General features: G+C 46.0%; 1 protein-coding gene across 5 annotated transcripts in view; it reads left to right on the top strand.

Annotated features, from left to right (window-relative positions):
* Positions 1-22,021, top strand: part of PTPN3 (protein tyrosine phosphatase non-receptor type 3) — a 149,863-nt gene that overhangs the window by 55,894 nt on the left and 71,948 nt on the right. For 3 of the 5 annotated variants that reach the window (XM_045469848.1, XM_045469847.1, XM_045469849.1), the window contains exons 2-5: positions 12,735-12,889; positions 17,993-18,100; positions 18,178-18,220; positions 20,786-20,864. In XM_045469848.1, the coding sequence (XP_045325804.1) occupies positions 12,735-12,889; positions 17,993-18,100; positions 18,178-18,220; positions 20,786-20,864 (385 nt within the window). Of the gene's footprint in view, positions 1-12,734; positions 12,890-17,990; positions 18,101-18,177; positions 18,221-20,785; positions 20,865-22,021 lie in introns of those variants that run through there. The other 2 variants (XM_045469850.1, XM_045469851.1) reach the window with 2 other exon arrangements.

Raw genomic sequence — 22,021 nt, 5'->3', positions numbered from 1 at the left:
GGTCATTGCCCCATTTGGAGGCCAACTGTGTGACTCCGGCATGGCTCTTGGAGTCTAATCTACCAGTCTGTAAATTGGAACAGGAATGCTGCCTGCCAGCCTCAGTCAGAGTGAATGGAGTCAGAAGCAATGGGTGCAAGAGTATTTAGAAACTTCTGAAGCCCCTGAGGACCCTTGGCTGTTCCCCAGGACAGGAAGCCCGGGGGAGGCAGTGGCCCAGGGACTAGGAGTAAGGTGGGAGAATGGGCGCATCAGAGCTCCTAGCAGCTGCTGGTGAGTGTTTGCTGTGAGCCGGGCAGGAGGGCCCTGCTCCTCAGAAGTATTTACTTGTGCAGAAAGCAGACTTACAGAGTTCATTTGACCAATGTCCTGTCGTGTTGGGAGTGGTAGGGCAGAGACTGGAACTCAGATCTGACATTCCTTCAGGCTTCCAATGGGCCCAGCCACCAGGAGCCCCCAGGCAGTGGTGTTACTCTTTCCCTGCACTCCTTAAAAGCAGAGGATGGATTGTATTTCTGTATTCCCAGCTCCTAGCATGTGGAAGACCTCACTACAAGCAAATATAACAATGGCAGCAACAAGATACATTATTTTCTGATTAGCATTTTGGCATGCCTTTCTAAGTCTTTTTAGAGTCTGGGCAGTTCCCTCTCATAAATCTTCTGACTCCATCTCACCAAGTCAGAAAGTCCTGGAAGTCTGACTAGCATACATGAGAATACATTTTATCTTGTTTTCTAGAGAGGCTGGGTTGCTATACCTAATATATCCAGAGATGGCCCCTCAGGTTAAAACCTTACAGGCAGGGGGTTTTAATTTTTTTTTTTTTTTTTTTTTACATTCATTTATTTTTGAGAAACAGAGTGAGACAGAGTGTGAGTGGGGGAGGGGCAGAAAGAGAAGGAGACACAGAATCTGAAGCAGGCTCCAGGATCTGAGCAAGCAGTCAATACAGAGCCTGATGCAGGGCTCGAACCCACAAACTGTGAGATCATGACCTGAGCCAAAGTAGGACACTCAACCAACTGAGCCACCCAGGTGCCCCAGGAAGGGGATTTTAAAGCTGGAAGGAGCCTTCCAAAGGCTCTAAACTAGGAAATCGATGAAAGAAAACCAGTGAAAAGTAAAGAAAAAAATAGAGCAGTGGCTTCCCAGGTTCCTTGGCTGATTAGTGACAAATAGGGTGATGCTTTCAGCGGGGGGTCAGGGTTTCAGGGTTGGAGGATATTTTTCTGTGTTTCCTTGAGATAAAATCATGGCGAGGGCTGCTGGTGGTGAGGATTGGGTTTCTCTGGCCAGGCTGCCACTGGCTTCAGACTCCTTGGCAGGAACAAAGCTGGCAGGATGGTCCTGTTGTGAGATCCCAGCTTCTTGGCTGGGATGAGTTGCGATTAGCACATCTCAAACCTTTCAAAGTGACTTTAGCTGTTTTCTTTTCTGAGGCTTCTGCTGCTTTTGGCTGTAAAGGGGTGGGGGCTGGAACCCAACATAGAAATACCATGGACTTACACCCAAATGGGCGTGTCTGTGTCCCGAGGGCAAATATTAGCACAGTATTTTTGTAAAGTTTATGCAACTTGATTCATGGCCCTGTAGAGTAGATTTATTCCATCCTGTTTTCCAGTCTGTCTGGGGCCTCATGGAACTATCCAGAGGGAGAATGGAAAGAGACTGGTAGCTTAATTTTAGGTGGAAATAGCTCAATATAAAACATACTCTACTATCTATACTTTGAGCTTTTATGTATTGCTTTTGGTCCATTCGTATTCTTTTATCCCCTGTTTCAGTGATGGGGTCATTCTAGTGTTTTTCAAGACTGAAGTACCCGTTTAGAATTCTTTCCCATGAGAAGTCTGTGTATATGGAATCTCATTTTGAACAGTGCTTGCTTTGAGTGGACTTACATGTACAGGGACTTAACCTTGGCACTATTGAAACAAGTCATAATAGAGTCTTGGTCATGGGTGCTCAGGGTACACCCATCCCACCTCCTCCAGGGCTGGTCTGCCCTCTGCGACCTTCTCACCAAAGGTCTTATCCGCCTTCTCTGCTTGATCGCCTCTAGTGACAGGGAACTCCCTCTCTCCTGACACAGTCCCTCTCATATTTGTGCAGCCTTGACTATTCAAAAGCTCTTCCTTCTGTTAAAGAGAAATCTGTTTCTTTTGTCCTTCACCCATTTGAACCCTTGGGGTCTAAACAGACCAGCCTAAAGACAGTAGTCATGAGTACCATTGATTGGACCCTGCTAGGTGCCAGTTAGTTTTAGACATACTCAGTGCTTAAAACCTTGAAAAGCATAGAAAATCCCCTTCCCCCTTTTGTGGGTAAGGAAAGGGGTGAGTGATTGCTAAGTTCACGCAGCTACTAAGTGGTTAAGCTGGGGTTCCAACCCACGTGCGATTGATTCCATTGCTGCTGACCTTCCTACAGCCTCACGCCGTATCATGTGTGACAGCTGCTTGGATTTTTGAAGCACCACATCTTCTCCCTGAGATAGCTCTAGGATACCAGTTATGCCTGAGACACTCCTGCTAAATCTCTCTCCTTGCATTTCCTAAAATGTGTTTCCCCTCCTGACTTTTGTATATGCACTGCCATGTTGGAAGCCCCTTCTACCTAGTTGACTTCCTTTTATCCTGCAAGGTTCCCCTGTGACACCTTTGTGACCTGGTCCCACTGCCCACCCCAGTCAGATCAGGACCCCTCCTCCTGTTTCTCTGGCACCCTGGGTGTTCATCTCCCTTAGATCTTGAAACTCCAGGTACTTATATGAATCTGGCCTGACATAGAGCAGGTGCCCAGTAAATGAGTATTGAGTAAATGGTCCAGAACTCCTTTGCCAAAGTAGTACTAAAGGTTAAGAGTAATTATAAGCATGATTGAGGGTCTGTGCAATGTAGTCCTAGTCCAGCGTGGGACTTTGGCCAGTTGTAGGGAGGATATAGGGACAGCTTGTCTGTAGGAAGTCCTGGAGTCCTTTTCCTCCGCATGGTTTGGTTCCATCATTCCAAGGCCTGGAGTTCCTTCCAGGAGGCAGGCTTGCTGACCTCTGAAGGTTCTGGGTCCACTGAGGTGGCATCTTAACAGGAGAGGTTCACTAGACACTGTTCAGAGCCTCACCTGGGGGGAGACCACATCCCATGCTTCTCATTTCTCTGCAGCCCATACTGCACAGATGCCAGAAGCATCCACATGTGTGCTGCTCACAGCCCTGGGAGAGCAGAGTCCTGGGAAATTTGGGGCAGGGGTGCAGTTTAGCACTGCACTGTGATAACCTTTCCTAAACATTAAAAAAAAAAACTCACTTAAAAAAAATCTCATGATGGGGTGCCTGGGTGGCTCAGTCGGTTAAGCGTCTGACTTCAGCTCAGGTCATGATCTCACGGTCCATGAGTTCGAGCCCCACGTCAGGCTCTGTGCCAACAGCTCAGAACCTGGAGCCTGCTTCAGATTTGGTGTCTCCCTGTCTGTCTCTGCCACTCCCCCTGCTCACACTCGCTCACTCTCTCTCAAAAATAAATTTAAAAAATCACAGGAAGAGGGGAACCTGTCTGGCTCGGTCAATAGAGCTCACAGATCTTGATCTTAGGGTCGTAAGTTTGAACCCCATGTTGGGAGTAGAGTTGACTTTAAAAAAAAATCTCATGAAGTTGGTGTTAAAAGTTAGAAGAGTAGTCCCCTCTGGGGGAAGTCCTGTTTGGATGGGGGCACGAGGGGGCTCCTGCCAGGCTTCTCTTGAGAGCTGTGCACTTAGGATTTGTGAGGCTTCAGGAAAAAGGTGGGGTTTGGGCAGTGACTTCATGTAATAGACCCAACAAGGGTAATGAGTGTAACGTGAGTGTTCTCATCGCTTAGGGGCAGCTGGTGCGTTCAGTTCCTTAGCTTCTCATCGCCACCCTGAGAACTTCGCTCATGGAACGTTAAGAGGTTGGCTTCTCTTTATAGCAACATTACCTCTTTCCCGAAACTGTCCACAGCCCCCACAGAGTTCTTCATCTTGCCCTTCAGGTAGCCTGAATCTACTTCTTGTTATCTCCCAGTATCAAGTGTAACTTTCTTATTTTGTTAGTTTTGCCAGTGTCGTGGTGTTGAGCCTATAAATAAGCCCTGACTCCATAATAAGAAAACTATTTGGCATTTTGAAGTTGTAGGAGAAGGAGGGCACTAATTACGGGTCTCTGTCTGAGAACGAATCCTACAAATTACCCCACCCTGCTTCCTGGGGGCCCTAGTTGGTGATCCACTCCCTGAACAAATTACAGGAGCTTTGGAACAAATGATTTGATCCCAAGACTGTACGTCTGGAGTGTTCAGATTAATAATTGCAGGATAATTTGAGTAGTGAGCTGTGCTATTGAAGGGACTTGTATGAGCCTTTTCTCCCATGTGGTGGCAAATAATGTGAAATGCGAGAGTTAGAAACTTTCATAAATGTGCTCACAGAAGCATCTTTTCTTCTAAATAAGATATTAAATACTTTTATATCTGCATGCCCAAATTAAAAACCAGTCTTGTGTACTAATACTTCCATTGTCAGCTGCAATTATTATTTTCATTGACAGCCGTTAGGCTTTAAAAATGCTATTTAAAAATTAATTTGTCCTGAGCCTCTGTGCTGAAAAATCAGGGCATTGGCTGTAACAATATGAAAATGCCATCCTTAATAGATTAGTAATATGAAATGCCATCCTTAAAAGATTTCTTTCTAATTTAGAAATGTGTATAGTGATTGTTTACATTATAAACTAGTTTTTAAAAGAAGCCCGTATATTTATCTTTGTATTTAGGCAGTGTAGTACTTTGGATATTAAAAAGGCAAGTATGAAGTGGGGGAGGAGTAATTTCCAGAAAGCGGTATTGATAAATTTACGGAAAATAGTCATGAGGAAAATTCAGTTTCGTGTAATCAGTTGTATGGTAATTTTTTTGAGAGAGAGAGACAGAGTGAGTGGGGGAAGGGCAGAGAGAGAGGGGGAGGGAGGGAGGGAGAGGGAGAGAGAGAGAGGGAGAGGGAGAGGGAGAGGGAGAATCCCAAGCAGGCTCCTTGCTGACAGTGCAGAGCCTGATGCAGGGGCTCAAACTCATGAACCATGAGATGAACCCATGACCTGGGCCAAAACTAAGAGTCGGACACTTAACCACCTGAACCACCCAAGTGCCGCATTGCAATTTTATCAGATGCACGTAATTTAGAATTAATAAAGTAAAATAGTACATACAGTAGGGTTTGGGGGGGGGGCTCCTGGGTGGTTAAGCACCCGACTTCGGCTCAGGTCGTGATCTCAACAGTCCATGGGTTCGAGCCCCACATCAGTCTCTGTGCTAGCAGCTCAGAGCCTGGAGCCTGCTTCAGATTCTGTGTCTCCCTCTCTCTCTCTGCCCCTCCCTTGCTTGCACTCTGTCTCTCTCTCTCTCTCTCTCAAAAATAATAAACACTAAAAAAATTTTTTTAAGAAGTGGTTTTTTAAAATATGTGAGTATTTTACAAATGAGAACTAAAATCACTATCTGGTTGGGCTGAGTTTCATTAATAACTTTTGAAAAGCCTAATCACAAAATGTACATGTCTCTCTTCCTTTTGTCTCTTTCCTTCCTTACCACGATTGTAGTTGACTGCCCCTCATTTCTGCAAAAGTACATTACAGAAGACCCTGCTGCCTTTTTTATAACTTGGATATTATGAATCGTTAGGAATCACTGTCTGTGAAAGATGTGAACTAATTTGGGTGAACAAGCCAAGACATCTGGTTACATAATATCAAGTGATAGAACCCTTTTTGAACTAACATTATTTTCGTGTTGCTTTCTTCCTCTGTTATGACAACAGTGCTAATCCCAGCACTGACATATAGACTGGAAAGTCTGTGCTACTTTAACAATGTCTTAGGAAGTGCTTCCCCAGACTAAGGGGACAGCTGCTAAGCTACAGAAACTCCTTTTAGCTCTGCAAAGTGATTTGTAATGTAGGAAAACTGACGTAGAGTGCTGACCTAACCAAGCCCTTGGCTCTAGTCACATACAGTCAAAACCGAAAGGAACCCTGGGATCATCTGGTTGAGTATTTTCCACTGCATGGTGCTCAGACCTGCTGTGTCTGAGTCCCCTGGGGATGCTTATTAAAAATGCAACTTCAGTCTGACAATTAAAGCAATGGCAAGGTCCTGGTTTCGATCCTGGATCAGGAGGAAAGAAATAAAGGACATCATTGGAGCAATGTGCAAAACTTTAATATGGGCTGTATATTACATAAGTGCTTTTATGAGTGTTAAATTGCCCAGTACAATAATTGTACTGTGGCTTGAAATGTCCTTGTCATTGAGAGACATGCTAAATATTCAGAGGTAAAGGGGCATAATATCTACACCTTCCAAGTGTTCAGTAAAAAGCATAAGGTGTGGGGGTGTGTAGGAGAGAAAGCATATATGACAGAAAGTTAATTAAATCCTGGCCAATGGGGGTATATGGGAGTTCTGTTTTTCTTGCAACTTTTCTATAAGTTGGAAAAAATTAACTTTTAAAATGCAGTTTCTTCGGTCCCTACTAAACCATAGATTCTGTAGGTGGTGCCAGGAATCTATTTTAACAAGCTCCCCAGATGATTAAATCAAGCACATTAAAGTTTTATTTAAGCCTTTGGTTTAAAAGTCTCATTTTAATCATTGTTTCTTCGCAGCTTAATTACTAAGCATACATTCTTACAGTTTGATCCGATCTTAATCTAGAGCTTAATAAATAAATCCCCATCCAGATGTTTATAAATCTTTAGAAGGGAATACCCCACTTCAGAGAAGTTTAAGGAACACGTAAACCTGGCCATAAAACAGCCTAGAGCTAGAAGCTATCCTGTGTTTGTGTTTTCCTGTCCATATGCAGTAAAGTCCTGTGTGATGGGCATTTGCCCCCTGAAGACTTGGTTAACCCATAATGAAGCCCGAGTGCCATGTATTTGCAATGGAAAGGTGGAGAAAGCAATACTGGTATTTGATGAGTCATCTCTCTAGCATGGCTGATTTTACACGAGTGTTTATTTTCCATGTTAGAGACGTCCCTCTCTAGCCCATGAGGCATCTGTTAGGGCTCATCAATATCCTCCCCACCCCTACCTCCCACCCCCACAAAAACCTCTCCTGACTTCACTAGGGAAGAAGAATTAGGGAAAAGGAGGGAATTGGGCTACAAAGAAGGCCTTCTGTACTGTGAGAGATTTTTTGAGTTGAACTGTGATAAGAAAAGGGAGCAAGGCTGTGCCTGTTTCTCTCCAGGAAGTAGAAAGTCATAGGGTAGGAAGTGCCGTGTTTTCCTCTGATGGCCACTAGGTGGTAGCATTGGCCTAGGTCGGCGTGATGATTAGTCAGGCTGATTCCTTTATTGAGCCACCTGTGGTTCGTTTGTAGTGTTTACTCACAAATTAGGTGTTAATAAATCAGAACTGCTGTTTTTTCTTTTAACTGAAACTTGCACTCTTGTGTTAGAGGTCTAAGTTCTCATTTTGGGAAACAAGGGTATGAAATAACCTCAACATTTTCTTTTAAAATGACTGAAATGGGGGTACCTGGGTGGCTCAGTCATTTAAAGGTGGGATTCTTGGGGCGCCTGGGTGGCGCAGTCGGTTAAGCGTCCGACTTTAGCCAGGTCACGATCTCGCGTTCCGTGAGTTCGAGCCCCGCGTCGGGCTCTGGGCTGATGGCTCAGAGCCTGGAGCCTGTTTCCGATTCTGTGTCTCCCTCTCTCTCTGCCCCTCCCCCGTTCATGTTCTGTCTCTCTCTGTCCCCCAAAAAATAAATAAACGTTGAAAAAAAAAAGAAAAAAAAAAATAAAGGTGGGACTCTTGATTTCGGCTCAGGTCATGAGCTCACGGTTCATGGGCTCGAACCCCATGTCGGGCTGTGTGCTGACAGTGTGGAGCCTAGTTGGGATTCTCTCTCTCTCTCCCCCTCTCTCTCTGCCCCTGTCTTGCTCTCACTCTCAAAATAAATACACTTAAAAAAATAAAATGACCAAAATGGAGTTCTTTCTGACTTTCTCTAATGGAGAAGACTATAGTCCTCTCCCTTCTGTCTGTGGTTCATGAGCTTGTAAAAGAACAGAGTTCCCTGGGTCAGCATGTAGACCCTTAGGAAATAAAGCATCACCTCTTCCCTGTCCCCAGCTCCAAGGCAGACAGGGAGCCCAAAAAGGATAGTGGTTGAAGACTTGTCACCCAACCCCACCCACAAGGGCTCCGGTGTCCCACATGCCACAAATTGCCACATCCCACGCAATATGCCCCCTGATTCTGGGACCTGTGTTTATAGAGCAGCTCAAAGGTATGTCACCTATCTATCTCTTAACCTCACAGGCTGTCTCTGTTGAAATAAAATTTTAAGAAACAGAACATTTATAGAAGGCATTTGAAATTGGGGTTGGCTACAAAATCCAGATTCTAGGCAGCAACTGATGGCATTAGAAGCACAGTATTGTTGGGCATCTGGGTGACTCAGTCAGTTAAGCGTCCAACTCTGGCCCAGGTCATGATGTCGAGGGTCGTGAGTTGGAGCCCCGCTGACAGCTCAGAGCCTGGAGCCTGCTTTGGATTTTGTGTCTCCCTCTCTCTCTTCCCCTCCCCTGCTCACACACACACACTCTCTCTCTCTCAAAAATAAATATTTAAAAAATATAGTAAACAAAAGAAGTTTAGCATTGTTAATACAATGCCTTTTATTGAGTACCTAGTCTATGTCCCGCCAGGTGTTAACTCACACTCATGGTGTGCACTGGGCCCCCACTGTGCACTAAGGGAGATGTCGAGTCTTCCTGTATGTCTTGCAGGTACAGTCTGATGAAATCTATAGTCACAGTGGAACCTCTGTTGTGCAGAACAGATACTGAAGCCACAACTGATTGGTTTTGATTTTGAAAATAGAGCAAATAAGGCTTCCGTATTATAGAATACATCAGCTGCAGCTGTAGCCACTTGTGGTTAGGGAGGCCAGTGTGTTCCTGGTGAGGTTGTGGCTTTGTTTAGAATGAAGAGGCTTATAGAGGAAGCCGTAGAAACCCCGGGTTCCCCAATTGCTGTGGTTCCGGAAACTGGGCGGTCAGTCAGCATCCATTGTCTTGACCGGATTGTTTAAGAGAATTTCAAGACAATCTGAAAACCCTGCCTGGCTCGATTATGTGGTTATTCAACATGAGGCTTGCTCTTCTCAAGGTACGCTTTAGGAACAATTGTGGGGAGAATATATCTGCGACTTTCATGAAATTCCTGTTCGTGACATTGTTAGGTTTCAAGGCCTTTTATATAGCAGAGATCGATGTGCAGAGGAAAGAAGTATCTCTTCTGGGTCGCTGGCTACATGACTATGCTGGGGAACGTCGTTGACCATGGTCAAGTTAATAAGTCCCACCGGTACCCACGCTTGTGCCAGCTGCACGGAGCTGCGAGGACCGGGAGCAGTTTGAAAATTAGTGCCTGCTCTTAGCACGTCTGTCCATCTCACTTTCATTTGGAGGCTCTTGTTTGAGATCACTTTTGGTTGTTTCCATCCAGAGTCATGGTGTGATGAGCTCTTAGTGTTAGCTGCCCTGAGGAACTACCCCGCTGTTTCCCATGTGACCCCCTCATTGAATGGCTCAGATTCCAAGGAACCTGTATTCTTAAGTTTGACCATCTGGAGCACGTCCTGAGGTTCCCTGCAAACTCTCTCCTCTGGCCATTGACTGCCTCCTTCCTGTGAGGGCTTCCCAAAGGGAAAGTCACTCTGTCACACCCCAGGTTGCTGAATCACCGTCTGTGGGTGTGGCCAGGACAGGCCTGGTTTTTTTGTTTAAAGCTCCCCAGGTAATACTGATGTGCACCTCCCACTAGAATCATGCTTGTAATGATTCTATTGTATCTTAAAAAAAAAAAAAATTCTAGCCCACCTGAAATTCTTAGACAAGGACTAAACAATAAATTTGACATTTTAAATTCAAAGTGGTTAAAGTATTATGGAACACGTTTGTTGTCTTTTGATAACTCTTGGTATTACTCAGAAAATGCATCCCTGCTTCTGATGACATTTTCATTGGAAAGGGCAAGGTGGAGGTGGTGGGGTGGGTGGAATTTTATAAGTGACAGAGTACTTTTTCTCCCACTGCCGGTCCCCGGAATTTGTTTTATTAATATTTGAGATTGCCTGTCCCTATCTACAGAAGAATGGAGGTTTGTCTGGAGCTCCCGCTATAGGAAGAAGGACCAAGTGCACCCTTCTCTCCTGGAGCCTTCACCTACTTTGTGTTTCTGCTTCCTGCTGCTAAGCTGTGCCTCCAGTGGTCCCCTGAGGCTTGATTCTCAGGCGCCGGTCTGCTTTGTGCTCGTCCCTTCCTTGCTGCTGATTCCCCAGTCTTGCTTTCTGACCCTGCCTGACATTTAGTGCTGCTTTTCCAGTTATCCGTGACTTGTTCCTCATAGTGTGAACCCCGGATCAGCGGCTCTGTCACCTGGGAGACTGAGAATTGCAGACTCCCGGGCCCCCCTCAGCCCCCCTTGCATTCTAGGTTGCCCCTGTTGTGTGCACCTTACAGTGTGGGGAACCCTGGTCTAGGGGATGTCCCCACCTTCGTTCCATCCTCCTTCCTGCTCCCACAACCCAAGTTTGTCTTATCAGGTAGCACTGTTTTTCCAGGTGCTAGTCTTGGCTTCATTTTTCATTTCATGTTTCCTTTTACTCATTGAGTTGTTGTTCAGCCATTTCTTGGCTGCCTCCCAGAGCTGGGTAGGTGTTGGGAGATGCGGTGAGTAAAACCAGACCTGGTCCCTGCCCTTGTGAAGCTTAGCTTCTGGTGGCAGAGGCCAGTGTTAAATACGTCACCAGCTGTAACTGTGGCATTGTCCTGAGCACCACACAGGAGAGCCTCTAACACAAATAGTAGTTATGGACACCAGGGAAGGCTTTGCTGAGGAAGTGATGCTTGTGCTGGGCACTGAGGACTGAAGAGGAACAGAAAGAACTTTCTAGGCAGAGGGAGGGAATAGCTCATGCAAAGGCCCAGCTCATCTTGGAAAGTTTGCAGAGAATTAAAAAAGAACATTAAATTGCCCTTAAGTCCTTCACCTTTATCTGTTCTTCCCTCCAACCTTGTCAGATTTACACCTCCTCCGTGCCCTAAGCTGAGGAGCTGGCCCAGACCCTTGGCTTTCCTGCCTGCGTGATGTGACCGTGTGCTCACTGCACACTTCCTCAGTCTTTTTTTAGTCTACTGCCCTACAGTTGCATTCACTAGAAAGACCTCTGTCCTTGTCGTTCCCTGAATAGAGAGTCAGATTTTAAACTAACTCCCTCTTCCTCCCTGTATTATTTCAAGTGAACTTGATATTGCAGTATACAGACAAGTACACAAATAAGTGTAGAGCTTGATGAAGCCTCACAAAGCGTGCACACCAGGATCAGTACCCAGATCAACAGAATATTATAAGCATCCCAGAAGTCTCCTGTCCACTTCTGGACACTGGTCACTTCCCACAGGGGTGACCACGCTTCTGTGCTCTGTTAGCGTTGATCAGTTTTGCCTGTTTCTGAACTTTATGCAAATGGATTCATGTTGTTGGTAATCTGTTGTATCTGGCTGCTTTTGCTCAACATAACGGAAGAATTCACTTGTGTTTCACATCGCAGTGGTTCACTTATTTCCTTTGCTGTACAGTTAAGCATGGTATGACTATACCACAATTTCCCTCTGTTGATGGGCATTTGAGTCTTTTCCAGTTTGGGGCTATTATAAAAATTCTCATGCATGTCTTTTAGTGGGTAAATCTACATTTTTCCGTTGGGAATATGCCTAGGAGTGGAATTATGTCACAGAATATGCATATGTTCAGTGCTAGTAGCTTCTGCCAAACCGTTTTCCAAAAGAGTTGCGCTAATTTTCATTCTTACCAGCAGTGCCTGAAAGTTCCAGTTGCCACATACCCTGGCCAGCACTTGCTTTTGTTAGATTTCATTGTAGCCATTCTGGTGGGTATGTGGTACCATTACTTTGTGGTTTTCATTTGCATTTCTTTGACAACGAACGTGGTTCCCATTTTCTGCCAGATTGCTTGTTTTTTTCTCTTATTGATTTACAGGAGCTCTAAAAAAATGTTTATTTATTTTTTAGGGAGAGAAATAGCATGAGCGGGGGAGGGGGCAGAGAGAGAGAGGGAGACACAGAATCCAAAGCAGGCTCCAGGCTCTGAGCTGTCAGCACAGAGCCCCACGTGGGGCTTGAATTCATGAGCCCTGAGATCATGACCTGAGCCAAAGTCGGACACCCAACCAACTGAGCCACCCAGGTGCCCCTAAATGGTGTCTTTTAATGACTGTAAGTTACTTAATGTAGTTTAATTGACCAATAAGTGTCTTAATATTTTAAATCATTTTTACATGACATTGAGTTCCTTAAAAAAAATAGTAGAGTTCACAAATATATACAAAAAGTTAAACATAAAAAATTAAAAGCCTGGGAAATATAAATTAGGTTTAGACCAGGGAGATAAAACACACAAATAAGCCATATAATTCTGTTAACATGTTACAACAGAGCAATACATTTTGCTTAGAGCCGCTTAGAAGTCGAATGGAAACACGATCTGTTATCTGGTTCTCATTTGTCTGAGGTCTTCAGTTTTATGAGGATCAAAGCAGACACGGGATAGGTGGACTGTGAGGTGCATCCACACGTAGCAGGTAATTTTCATGTCAGAGAGCTAACAAGTGTACTTTGTGTTACAGGTTATTCAACGACAGTTATGACCTCCCGGTTACGTGCATTGGGTGGAAGAATTAATAACATACGCACCTCAGAATTACCCAAAGAGAAAACTCGATCTGAAGTCGTCTGCAGCATCCGCTTTTTAGATGGCTTGGTACAGACTTTTAAAGCCAATGTAAGGTCTCCAAATTTAATCTTTTCTGAATTAATGCTATTAAGTCATAATGTTTCTTCATTTTATAAACCAAGATATCAAAACTTTTTATTTTTAAAAAATTTTTTTTAACGTTTATTTATTTTTGAGACAGAGAGAGACCGAGCATGAACGGGGGAGGGTCAGAGAGAGGGAGACACAGAATCTGAAACAGGCTCCAGGCTCTGAGCTGTCAGCACAGAGCCCGACGCAGGGCTCGAACTCACGGACCGCGAGATCATGACCTGAGCCGAAGTCGGCCGCTTAACCGACTGAGCCACCCAGGCGCCCCTCAGAACTGTTTTTAAATGAAAGCTTGAGGTCTCAGATCTTGTATGTTGAGATTGGCCTGGAAATAACCCTGAAAACTTTGCTCACATTCTTGTTCACCTGGAGTGCCTTGCCCCCACTTCTTGGTGACACGAACTGAGTGACACTTCGATGTTACCTGTTCTGTGCCATCTTCATCAGCTTCCTGAGCTTGTTCTCCCATAATGGTGCCCTGTCTGCTTTATTAGAGCCCATGTCACATTTCATTAATAGTCGTTATAATTACTAGGTTGTATGTTCTTTAAATTGTGAGCTCCTGGGGACAGGCATGGTGTCATCTCCCCTGGGCCCGGTCCAGGACCGGGCACATAGCAGGTGCTTATTATGGTATGAGTTCATGGGTCCAATCTGGAGGGTAGTAAGATGTGTGCCTCATAAATGGCAGGGCTCAGGGAGAGCCTGGCTTCTCCCACCTCAAGCTCATGACAGACGCAGGACTGGAAACGAGGCCTCCAGTATCAGGCCACCAGTGAGATCCTTGAACTGTAGCAGTCATGCCGTCCCGCCCTCCCCCAGTCACCGTTTAGGCCCATGACCTCTGCCTGTCTCTCCCATACTCTGGCTGGTCCTAAGGGGGTCAACCCCAGTCCTGGACTGGCTGCCAGCATCTGCCCCAACCTGGAAAGTTCAATGTGTAAGGAGAGGGGTTGGAAAGGGAAGATTGGGTACAAGAGAACAACCAGGGGTAATAGAAGGCCACAGAAATTGAAAGGGTAACAAAAACTGGCCCCTGGGTCTTCCACCCCACCCCTAAGTTTGCTTCCCGCTGACCCCAGGTCACTATGGACCTTGATGGCTGAGCAGACAAGAGGGGAGGGCAGTTTGCAGGAAGTCACAGCATGTCAGTTTCTCTAAAAGGGTCACGTATGCCTCTTCCAGATGCTCTAAATTGACAGTATATGCCTGGCTCCTTTGTTGTTGGTTTGGGAGCTATTCCTTTGCTGTTTATCTTCTTTCTGATAAGAACGTGAGTGTTTATTCAACAAATGTTTACTGGGCACCTACTATGTGTCAGGCTTCATGCTGGTTATAAAGAATACAGCAGTGAACAAAACAGCCAAGTATGTGGCCTTTCAAAGCTTACATCTAGTGTGAAGAAATGGACCATAAACAAATGTATACTGTGTCAGGTGGTACGTATTTAGAAGAAAAATAAAGTGGGATGAGGAAGGTAGAGAGTGCCAGAGTGGGGCAGTTGTGGGGTTGTCATTCTATAGAAGTGACCAGAGAAGACCTCATCTAAAAGAAATGAAGGAAAGAACTATGTTGTTCTCTGGAGGGAATGCACATTCCAGGTAAAAGAAGTAGCAGTGCAAAGGTCCTGAGGCAGGATCCCACTCAGTGTAGTTGCAGAGCAGTATGGAAGCTAGTGTGTCTGGAGTAGAATGAACAGGGGGAGAGTAGCAAGAGAGGTCAGAGGTGATAGGTGTTGGGTTGGGGAGGCTGCTGCGTAGAGCCTTATAGGTCATCCTGAGGGTGCTGGTTTTATTCTGAGGGAGGCAGAAACCATTGGTAGGTCTGGGCAGAGACCTTACATGATGTGGCTCAAGTGTTACTCTGGATGCCCTGTCAACAGTAGACTGGGGGGGAGTGGGGGGGAGAGGCAAGGACTAAAAGGATATTATAACAGTCCAGGGGAGAGGAGGAGGAGGAGAGTTGGACAGGATGGTAGTGTGGAGGTGGCTAAGAATAAACCAAGTCTGAAACTATTTTCAAGGCAGAGCCAGTGGGATTTGCTAATAGATGGAATTTGGGATGGGAAAGAGGCCCTCAAGGTGACTCTCAGGGTTGTCGGCCTGGGAAACTAGCAAGATGGAGTTGGGGTCGATAGAGATGGGAAAGGCTGTAAGAAGGGTAGGCTTGGGGGTGGAGACAACCAGTTCTGTCAAGGACGTGTTGAGTTTGAGGTGCCTGGTACTCGTCTACATAGAGATGGTGTCAGATATACAAGTGAGAAGGTTAAGGGAAGCGTTAAGGCTGGGATGCAGATGCGGGGCTACAAAACGGGGTGAGGTCAGCTGGGAAGTGAGGACACAGAAGGTACGAACAAGGGTCAGTGTTGAAAGGTTTGAGAGACAAGAAATAGGCACTACAGGAGGCAGGGACAGACTGTCCCAGGAGGGAGAAGGAGCCAGTGTCTGAGAATCCCAGGCCAGAACTTTTTAAAGGGGGAGTGAGGAGCCCTGCAAACAGGGATAAGGAAAGCGCCTGCCCAGAGCGATGATCCTAGAACATGTTCTTATGAACACGAACACCGTTGTCCTTATCATGCTGCTGCCATTGTTGCTTCCTCAAGCTTCCAGCAGTCCGGTCAAAGCTGACTCACATTGAACTTGAGTCTGAGGGCCTGGTGGCAGCTTAGAATCCCTGTCACTTTAGATCTTCTACTTGTAGGGAGCGTTGGCACCAACTCTTGAGCCCAGACCCCCTTATGGGCAGGAGCAGGCATCATCAGGAAGCTGGCCTATACATCACTTGTTCTTAGCCCATCCCAGGGAGCAAGCTGGTCACGGACAGTGACCTGGCATAGCAAAGATGGCCTCTGATGGAGTAGGGGACTGGGCTGGGAGGCTTGTTCTTTATAAATGTGCCCTTTATTATGTTTCAGTTCCTTTTGGGAACTGGGAAAGTTGGGAAAAATATACCAGAATGGGTGAGTTTTGCACTCTAGAGGGGAGATGCAACATTGTGGAGACATGTAACCTTTGGCAGCCAGCCCACCATACTCAGGCAGGCAGACCGTCCATCAGCTGACGGCCTGGAGCCTCCCAGCACCTCTGTTTGCTCACGGCAAAGGGGATGCTGGTGATGACTTTGTGAACAGCCACAAAGATTCGAGATCATATATAAAAAGTGCATGTCGTGTCATATCTGGCTCATTGTGGATGTTTGATAGTTATTTACCTATTAAGTATAATATAAAATTCTATAAAAATTTTAACAAGGGGGGGCGCCTAGGTGGCTCAGTCGGTTAAGCGTCCAACTTCGGCTCAGGTCGTGATCTCACGGTTCGCGAGTTGGAGCCCTACGTCAGGCTTTGTGCTGACAGCTCAGAGCCTGGAGCCTACTTCGGATTCTGTGTCTCCCTCTCTCTCTGTTCTTCCCCTGCTCACACTCTGTCTCTCTCAAACAAATAAAGATTTAAAAAAAAAATTTTTTAATTAAGGGAAACCAAGGTCTTTGATGCACCAGGAGAGTATCTCCTAATTGAGGGGGACAGTATCTCATATTTTGGAATATGTGGACTGGGTGGGCCATCTTTTCCACACTGTCCTGATTCCCTTGTGATGGAAGCGGTCCCGGGTAAAAGAGGCAGCAGGTGCAGGGCCCTCAGGCAGGAAGGGGGGAATGTGTGCAGGAAATGGGTGTGTCTCATGTTCCCACACTATGGCCAAACAATATAAGACCACACCAAAGAGGAGGCTGCAGGAGGGGGCCTGATGACTACCTAATTCTCTTCCTGGTCACTGTGGTCAATTTCCAGGTGCATGATCTTCTCTCTAGCACTCAAAAAAGGAGCTGTCTTTTTGCTTGTTCTTTATAGTCTATTCCTGAGTCTCCGTGTCCTTAAGTCGAATGGTTTGGTTCAAAGGATTCCTGAGAAGTCTGCCTGTTGAAGGAGAATTTGCGATTTCCCAGAGGCACCATGCTGTCTCCCACCCGCGTGCCTTTGTGCCAGGTGCACTGTTTAAGATGCCTTCTCTTTAGGATGCCTGGGTGGCTTGGTCCGTTGAGCATCCAACTTCGGCTCAGGTCATAATCTCACGGTTCATGAGTTCAAGCCCCACATCAGGCTCGCTGCTGTCAGCACAGAGCCCGCTTCAGGTCCTCCGTCCCCCTCTCTCTGCCCCTCCCCCCCCCAAATAAATAAAACATTAAAAAAGTTAATAAAAAAATTTTTTTAATGTACTCAGCCCTGTCACCCTCCCAGACCCAGGTCAGGAGTTGCTTCCACTTGTCCCCAGGTTGAATTAACCATCCGTATCGTCCTCTGTGTGTTTCCTGTGCCCTGAGGGTTTCACGGCACTCGACAGCGTTTGGCACACCATGTTACGGTCACTGCTTCTACGCCTGGCCTCTCTGGGACACTAACTGTGGCTCGGTCCCCACGCTCAGCACTGTGCCTGCTTCATAAACACCAAGTGGTGACAGTGGCTGAGTCCTGCCGTAGATGCAAAGTGCAGTTGAATGTCCCCACTGACTTCTCACTTCAGATGGCAGAGAGCAGAGTGGCAGATGATCCCCCAGGGTGACACAGGCCAAGTCACTTTGAGGGCGTTTAGGATGGCATTTGCTTATTCTTAGCCATCTTCCTCATGCTATTAGTAGTTTTCTTCCCTGTACATGCTTCCGTGGCTCCCAAGGGGTCAACAAAACTGATGTGGGATTAGCGTTTTGCCGTGGATAATCCATGGGTAGGTCATGGAGAGTTTACTCCCATCGTGACATCTGTGTTTCCCAATTCAGACATCACTTGGGAATCTCTGCTAAGGGGAAGGAAGAAGTCTCAGACAATTTAACTATACTGTCTTAAATCATATTTATGTGGTTTTTCTTCGAGCCCTACTTCCCATGCGTACCATGTGATTTCTTAGCGTGACATTTATTAAAGCATTTCTTACTACAAGATACAAGTGTGCATAAAATCTCTAAATGTTTTAACTCCTTTTTGCCTACAATAAAGATATTTAACCATTGGTTTTTCATTCATTTTAAAAATATGCCCACTAGACCTTTTGTGTTTTTTTTTCTTAGAAACAAGATACCGGTCAAGTTCTTCTGGATATGGCGTACAACCACTTGGGTGTGACCGAAAAGGAATATTTTGGTTTGCAGCATGGCGATGATTCAGTAGACTCTCTTGTAAGTATCATCCCTTGAAGACGTCGCTGGATTTCTGTATGGTTTGGTTTTATATCTTATGTTTTCTTACCCAACAGAGATGGCTGGAATCAAGCAAGCCCATCAGGAAGCAGTTAAAAGGTGAGGCTGACCTTCTCATTTCAGTTGAACACTGGGTATTCGTGTATCACGGCCCGTTTCTCTCTTCCAATTATCTGTGTGCCTGTTAACATCTGGGACCCGGCTTCCAGGTGGTCCAGGTGATGTGAGTAAACTGTCTTCTCCCTGTTTGACTTCTGAGTGAGCAGAGGTGCTTTCAGATCAGTCCTCACCAGCAGTGAGCAGGAAAGGTGAAAGAAGGCAGCCAAGAGCCCAGGAACCTACTTTCTTCTTACAAGGGAAGGGAGATGGCTTTTCTTAGTCCAGTGTGAGAGCCAGGGTGGGAAAGGCACGTGTGCATGCAAGCACACGCACGCACACACACACACATACACACTCCTCCTACTGGAGTCTGAGACATAGGTAGTCAATATAACAGATATAACATACTGCTCCTAAGCCCGGTGCTGTACATTAACTCCCATTTAGATGGGGTTTCACACCATGCCCCACCCCACCCTCCGCCTGGATCCGTCCTCAGCCTGCTTTCTAGCATCGCACTCTCTATTCCCCTTTATGCACTTTGTGTCCCAGACAAACCTGGCTGACCTCCCAGGCTGCACACATTCCTCTGTACCTTCCCTCAGTCTGTTCCCTCTGTTGGGATTGCTTTTCCCTCTTCTCTATATCCAAATCTTGCTGTTCTTCAAAGCCACTCAGACTCCATCCCTACTTCTACTAGAAGCCATGGCCCCTCCCCCCGACCCTCCCTTCGTGTGTCATTATCTGCTTTGCTCCTCGGAGCACTGTCCTTCATCTCCCAGTCGCCTGCCTTAATCTTCCTTGGAAACTGCCAGCTCCTTCAGGTCAGGGCCCCTGCCACACCTTCTCTGCATTCCTCACAATGCACCCCCTCCCCAGGAGGTGGCCAGTGAATGGCTGAGGGGTGAACGGCAGGTGGATTTTTACACATAAGTGTGCACACACGTATGCCACCTCCCCCCACTCGCCCAAGCACCCACACGGGAAGGAGTAGAGACAAGGAACCATGGCCAGGATCCCACTGCTGCTGTCCCCTGGAGCGTGGGCCTCCAAGTCCTGACCTCCCTCAGCATTCAGAACTGCCCACAGGGAGCCACAGGGCCGTTGTGCAGATACATGCCTGCCCCCATTTGAAGTCTCAGAGCAGTGAGTCCACACAGGCATGAATCCATTCCCTCGTCATTCATTCCCTCACTAACTCATTCATTCGGGAAGTGTATCCTGAGCTCAGATTTTGGCAAGACACTGGGCTAAGCTCTGAGAATCCGGTCCAAATCAGATTTGGACCTGCCCTCAAGGAGCTCACAGCCAAGCATGGAGATATGGACACAAGGAGAGTGAGGGTTCTAGGATAGTTCTGAGCACGTGATAGGACACTCTGGGTGCACAAAGGTATCCTGAGACACACATTGACAAGGTCTGGTGGGAAGGAGCTGAGAGGATGTCCCAGGGCATGGGAACACTTAGCTGTCCCCTGATGTGCAGGTGGTCAACCTGTACCAAGTTACAGCGTCACCCGCTGGTCCCTGGGCACACATGCAAAGGTACATTCGTAGGTGTACACACACTGCTTGAGTCTTTGACACAGGAGAGAGACTGACAGAAAGAACTAAAGAGAGGGGAGGTAGAACCCCGGATGAACTGAGGTCGACAAGTCTGTAAGAGGAACAGGGTAGAGAAGGCTTGAGTTTCTGAAGCAGGAAAGTGCCGAGCACATAGATCGGGCCAGCGAACATTTACTGAGTAACGGAGAGGGGTGCAGCCGACCTGAAGGAGAGCACGGAGCTTAGCAACACAATCTCCTCTTCTCCTGTTGCCATATCTAGCAAAAGAAATGGGCTAATTTTATCTCTGCAAGCAAATCGATTCTTGGTATTGTTGCATAAAGCCGTATTTGAGTATGGTAATTAATTGCACAATAATGTTTGCTAGTATGTTCGTCACTTTGGGAATTTACTTTGCGTTAAAAAGCATGAACTGTTGTCCAATATAAACGTGACTGAGAGGTGGCATAGCAGAATCAAAAACCTCAGTGCTACCGTTCTGGTACTGTCATCAGCTGTGTGACCCAAGGCAAGTCTCTGTGCCTGTTGGCCCGTCTGCAAAAACAGTGCCATCAACACCAGCCGAGCCTACTCAGAGTTAAGGCGGTGTTTCAGTTCAAGAATATACCTGAAAATGTTTGGGAAAAGTATAAAGTCGCTATATATGTGAGGTTATTTCTTTGTGAATATTGTATAATCTGTTGATGTCAGGAATTTTTAAAATTCCTGATCTAGATAATGGAGTGCATTGTTTGAACACAGCCCTAAGTTAAACCTGTATTAGGAGGTAATACTTCATTCTGTGCTCATATTGCAGATTATTCTACTTTTTGCAGACTTGGAGATTTCTAAATAGTCACTTAACCTGTGCACTCCTTGTTCGAAATTAGTCCTTGTATCGATGGAAAAAAGCAGTGGTCTAGTGAAAAAAAAAATGCATCACTTAATGGGAGAGTAGCAGCTTACCTGCATTGACTTTTTTAAAGGGAAAACTTAAATTTGTTTTTGAAAAATGTTGTAGGAGGTTTCCCCTGTACTCTGCATTTTCGAGTAAGATTTTTTATACCTGATCCCAACACACTGCAGCAAGAACAAACCAGGTAATCACTTTTTTTTTTTAAAGTTTCCTTTTTAGTATATAAAAATGAGTAACCACTAAGAATGTACGCGTTATTTTATCACTGTGGCCATACACTTCATTTGGGTAGAACCACACCAGTGGTTCCCATCCAGGTAAAAATCGGAGGGGTACATACTGAACTTTTCATCAGCTGATTAGTTCTCTGTCTTAGACCTACTTACGTCCTTACTTGGTGCAATTCCCAATACACTCCCTTCCACCTCCTCCCGCCTCCCCCGCTGCCCCAGCCTCTTCTGCCTGTTGAGAGTGAAGTGCCCAAAGCAAGCAAAGTCATCTAACCCTAACCCTCTTCTGCCTGTTGAGAGTGAAGTGCCCAAAGCAAGCAAAGTCATCCGTTCTCTAACGCAGGCAGGGTTTGGAAGACCATTGTGTGAAACGGTCATCCCCAGATCAAATAGCCCCATATCTCTGCTAGGCTAGAACTGAGGCCCTTTAGGATAACGAGGTAGGTGTCTAAACTAAGCATTCTCTGCCACATCCCTAGTTGGTAAGAGACAGAAAGCTATGCAAGCTGGACCAGTTTCTCTCCTGAGTGAATCAGGGTGTGCAGGCAAAATGTGAACCAGATAAGGGAAAGAGAGCCCAGATAGGATTGTTTACCCCTCAGGGCTTGGCGTAGGGCCTGGCTCTTGTTTTGTACTGGCACGTGGGGTTTCTGGGTGGGGAACAGTGTTTGGAATGGAGGGGGTGGACACAGGAAGGTTGTTGCTGTTTGAACAGTGACCCTGCCTCTACTTCCCCTCCCCCATGGCAACGTTGAGCCCTTTTATTATTGATCTGTTTATTTTTCATAGGGAGGGAAATTTCCAGAGTGTTTCCTCTACCAGAAAAAATAAAATAAAAGTGGATATTAGGAATATTGACTCCTATTCTGTGTTCATTGTTCCCATGAGACCAACACCAACAAGGTGACATCAACTCAGGCATTGAGTACTGTGTTTTGTTTTGTTTTGCTTTTGAAGGTAACCACATGATGACATTTTAACTTTTAATGTGTTTAAAGGGTAAATATTAGTCTGTTATTCTGTTTTGCTTTCTTTGTGCACCTCTTCCCTCCATGTAGCAGCCATTGGAGATTTGACTATGTTTACTGTTAAATTAAATTTTACGCCAGAG

This window comes from Leopardus geoffroyi, chromosome D4 (genome assembly GCF_018350155.1).
Source record: "Leopardus geoffroyi isolate Oge1 chromosome D4, O.geoffroyi_Oge1_pat1.0, whole genome shotgun sequence".
Lineage (NCBI taxonomy): Eukaryota > Metazoa > Chordata > Mammalia > Carnivora > Felidae > Leopardus > Leopardus geoffroyi.
This window is presented reverse-complemented; position numbering and strand designations above follow the sequence as displayed.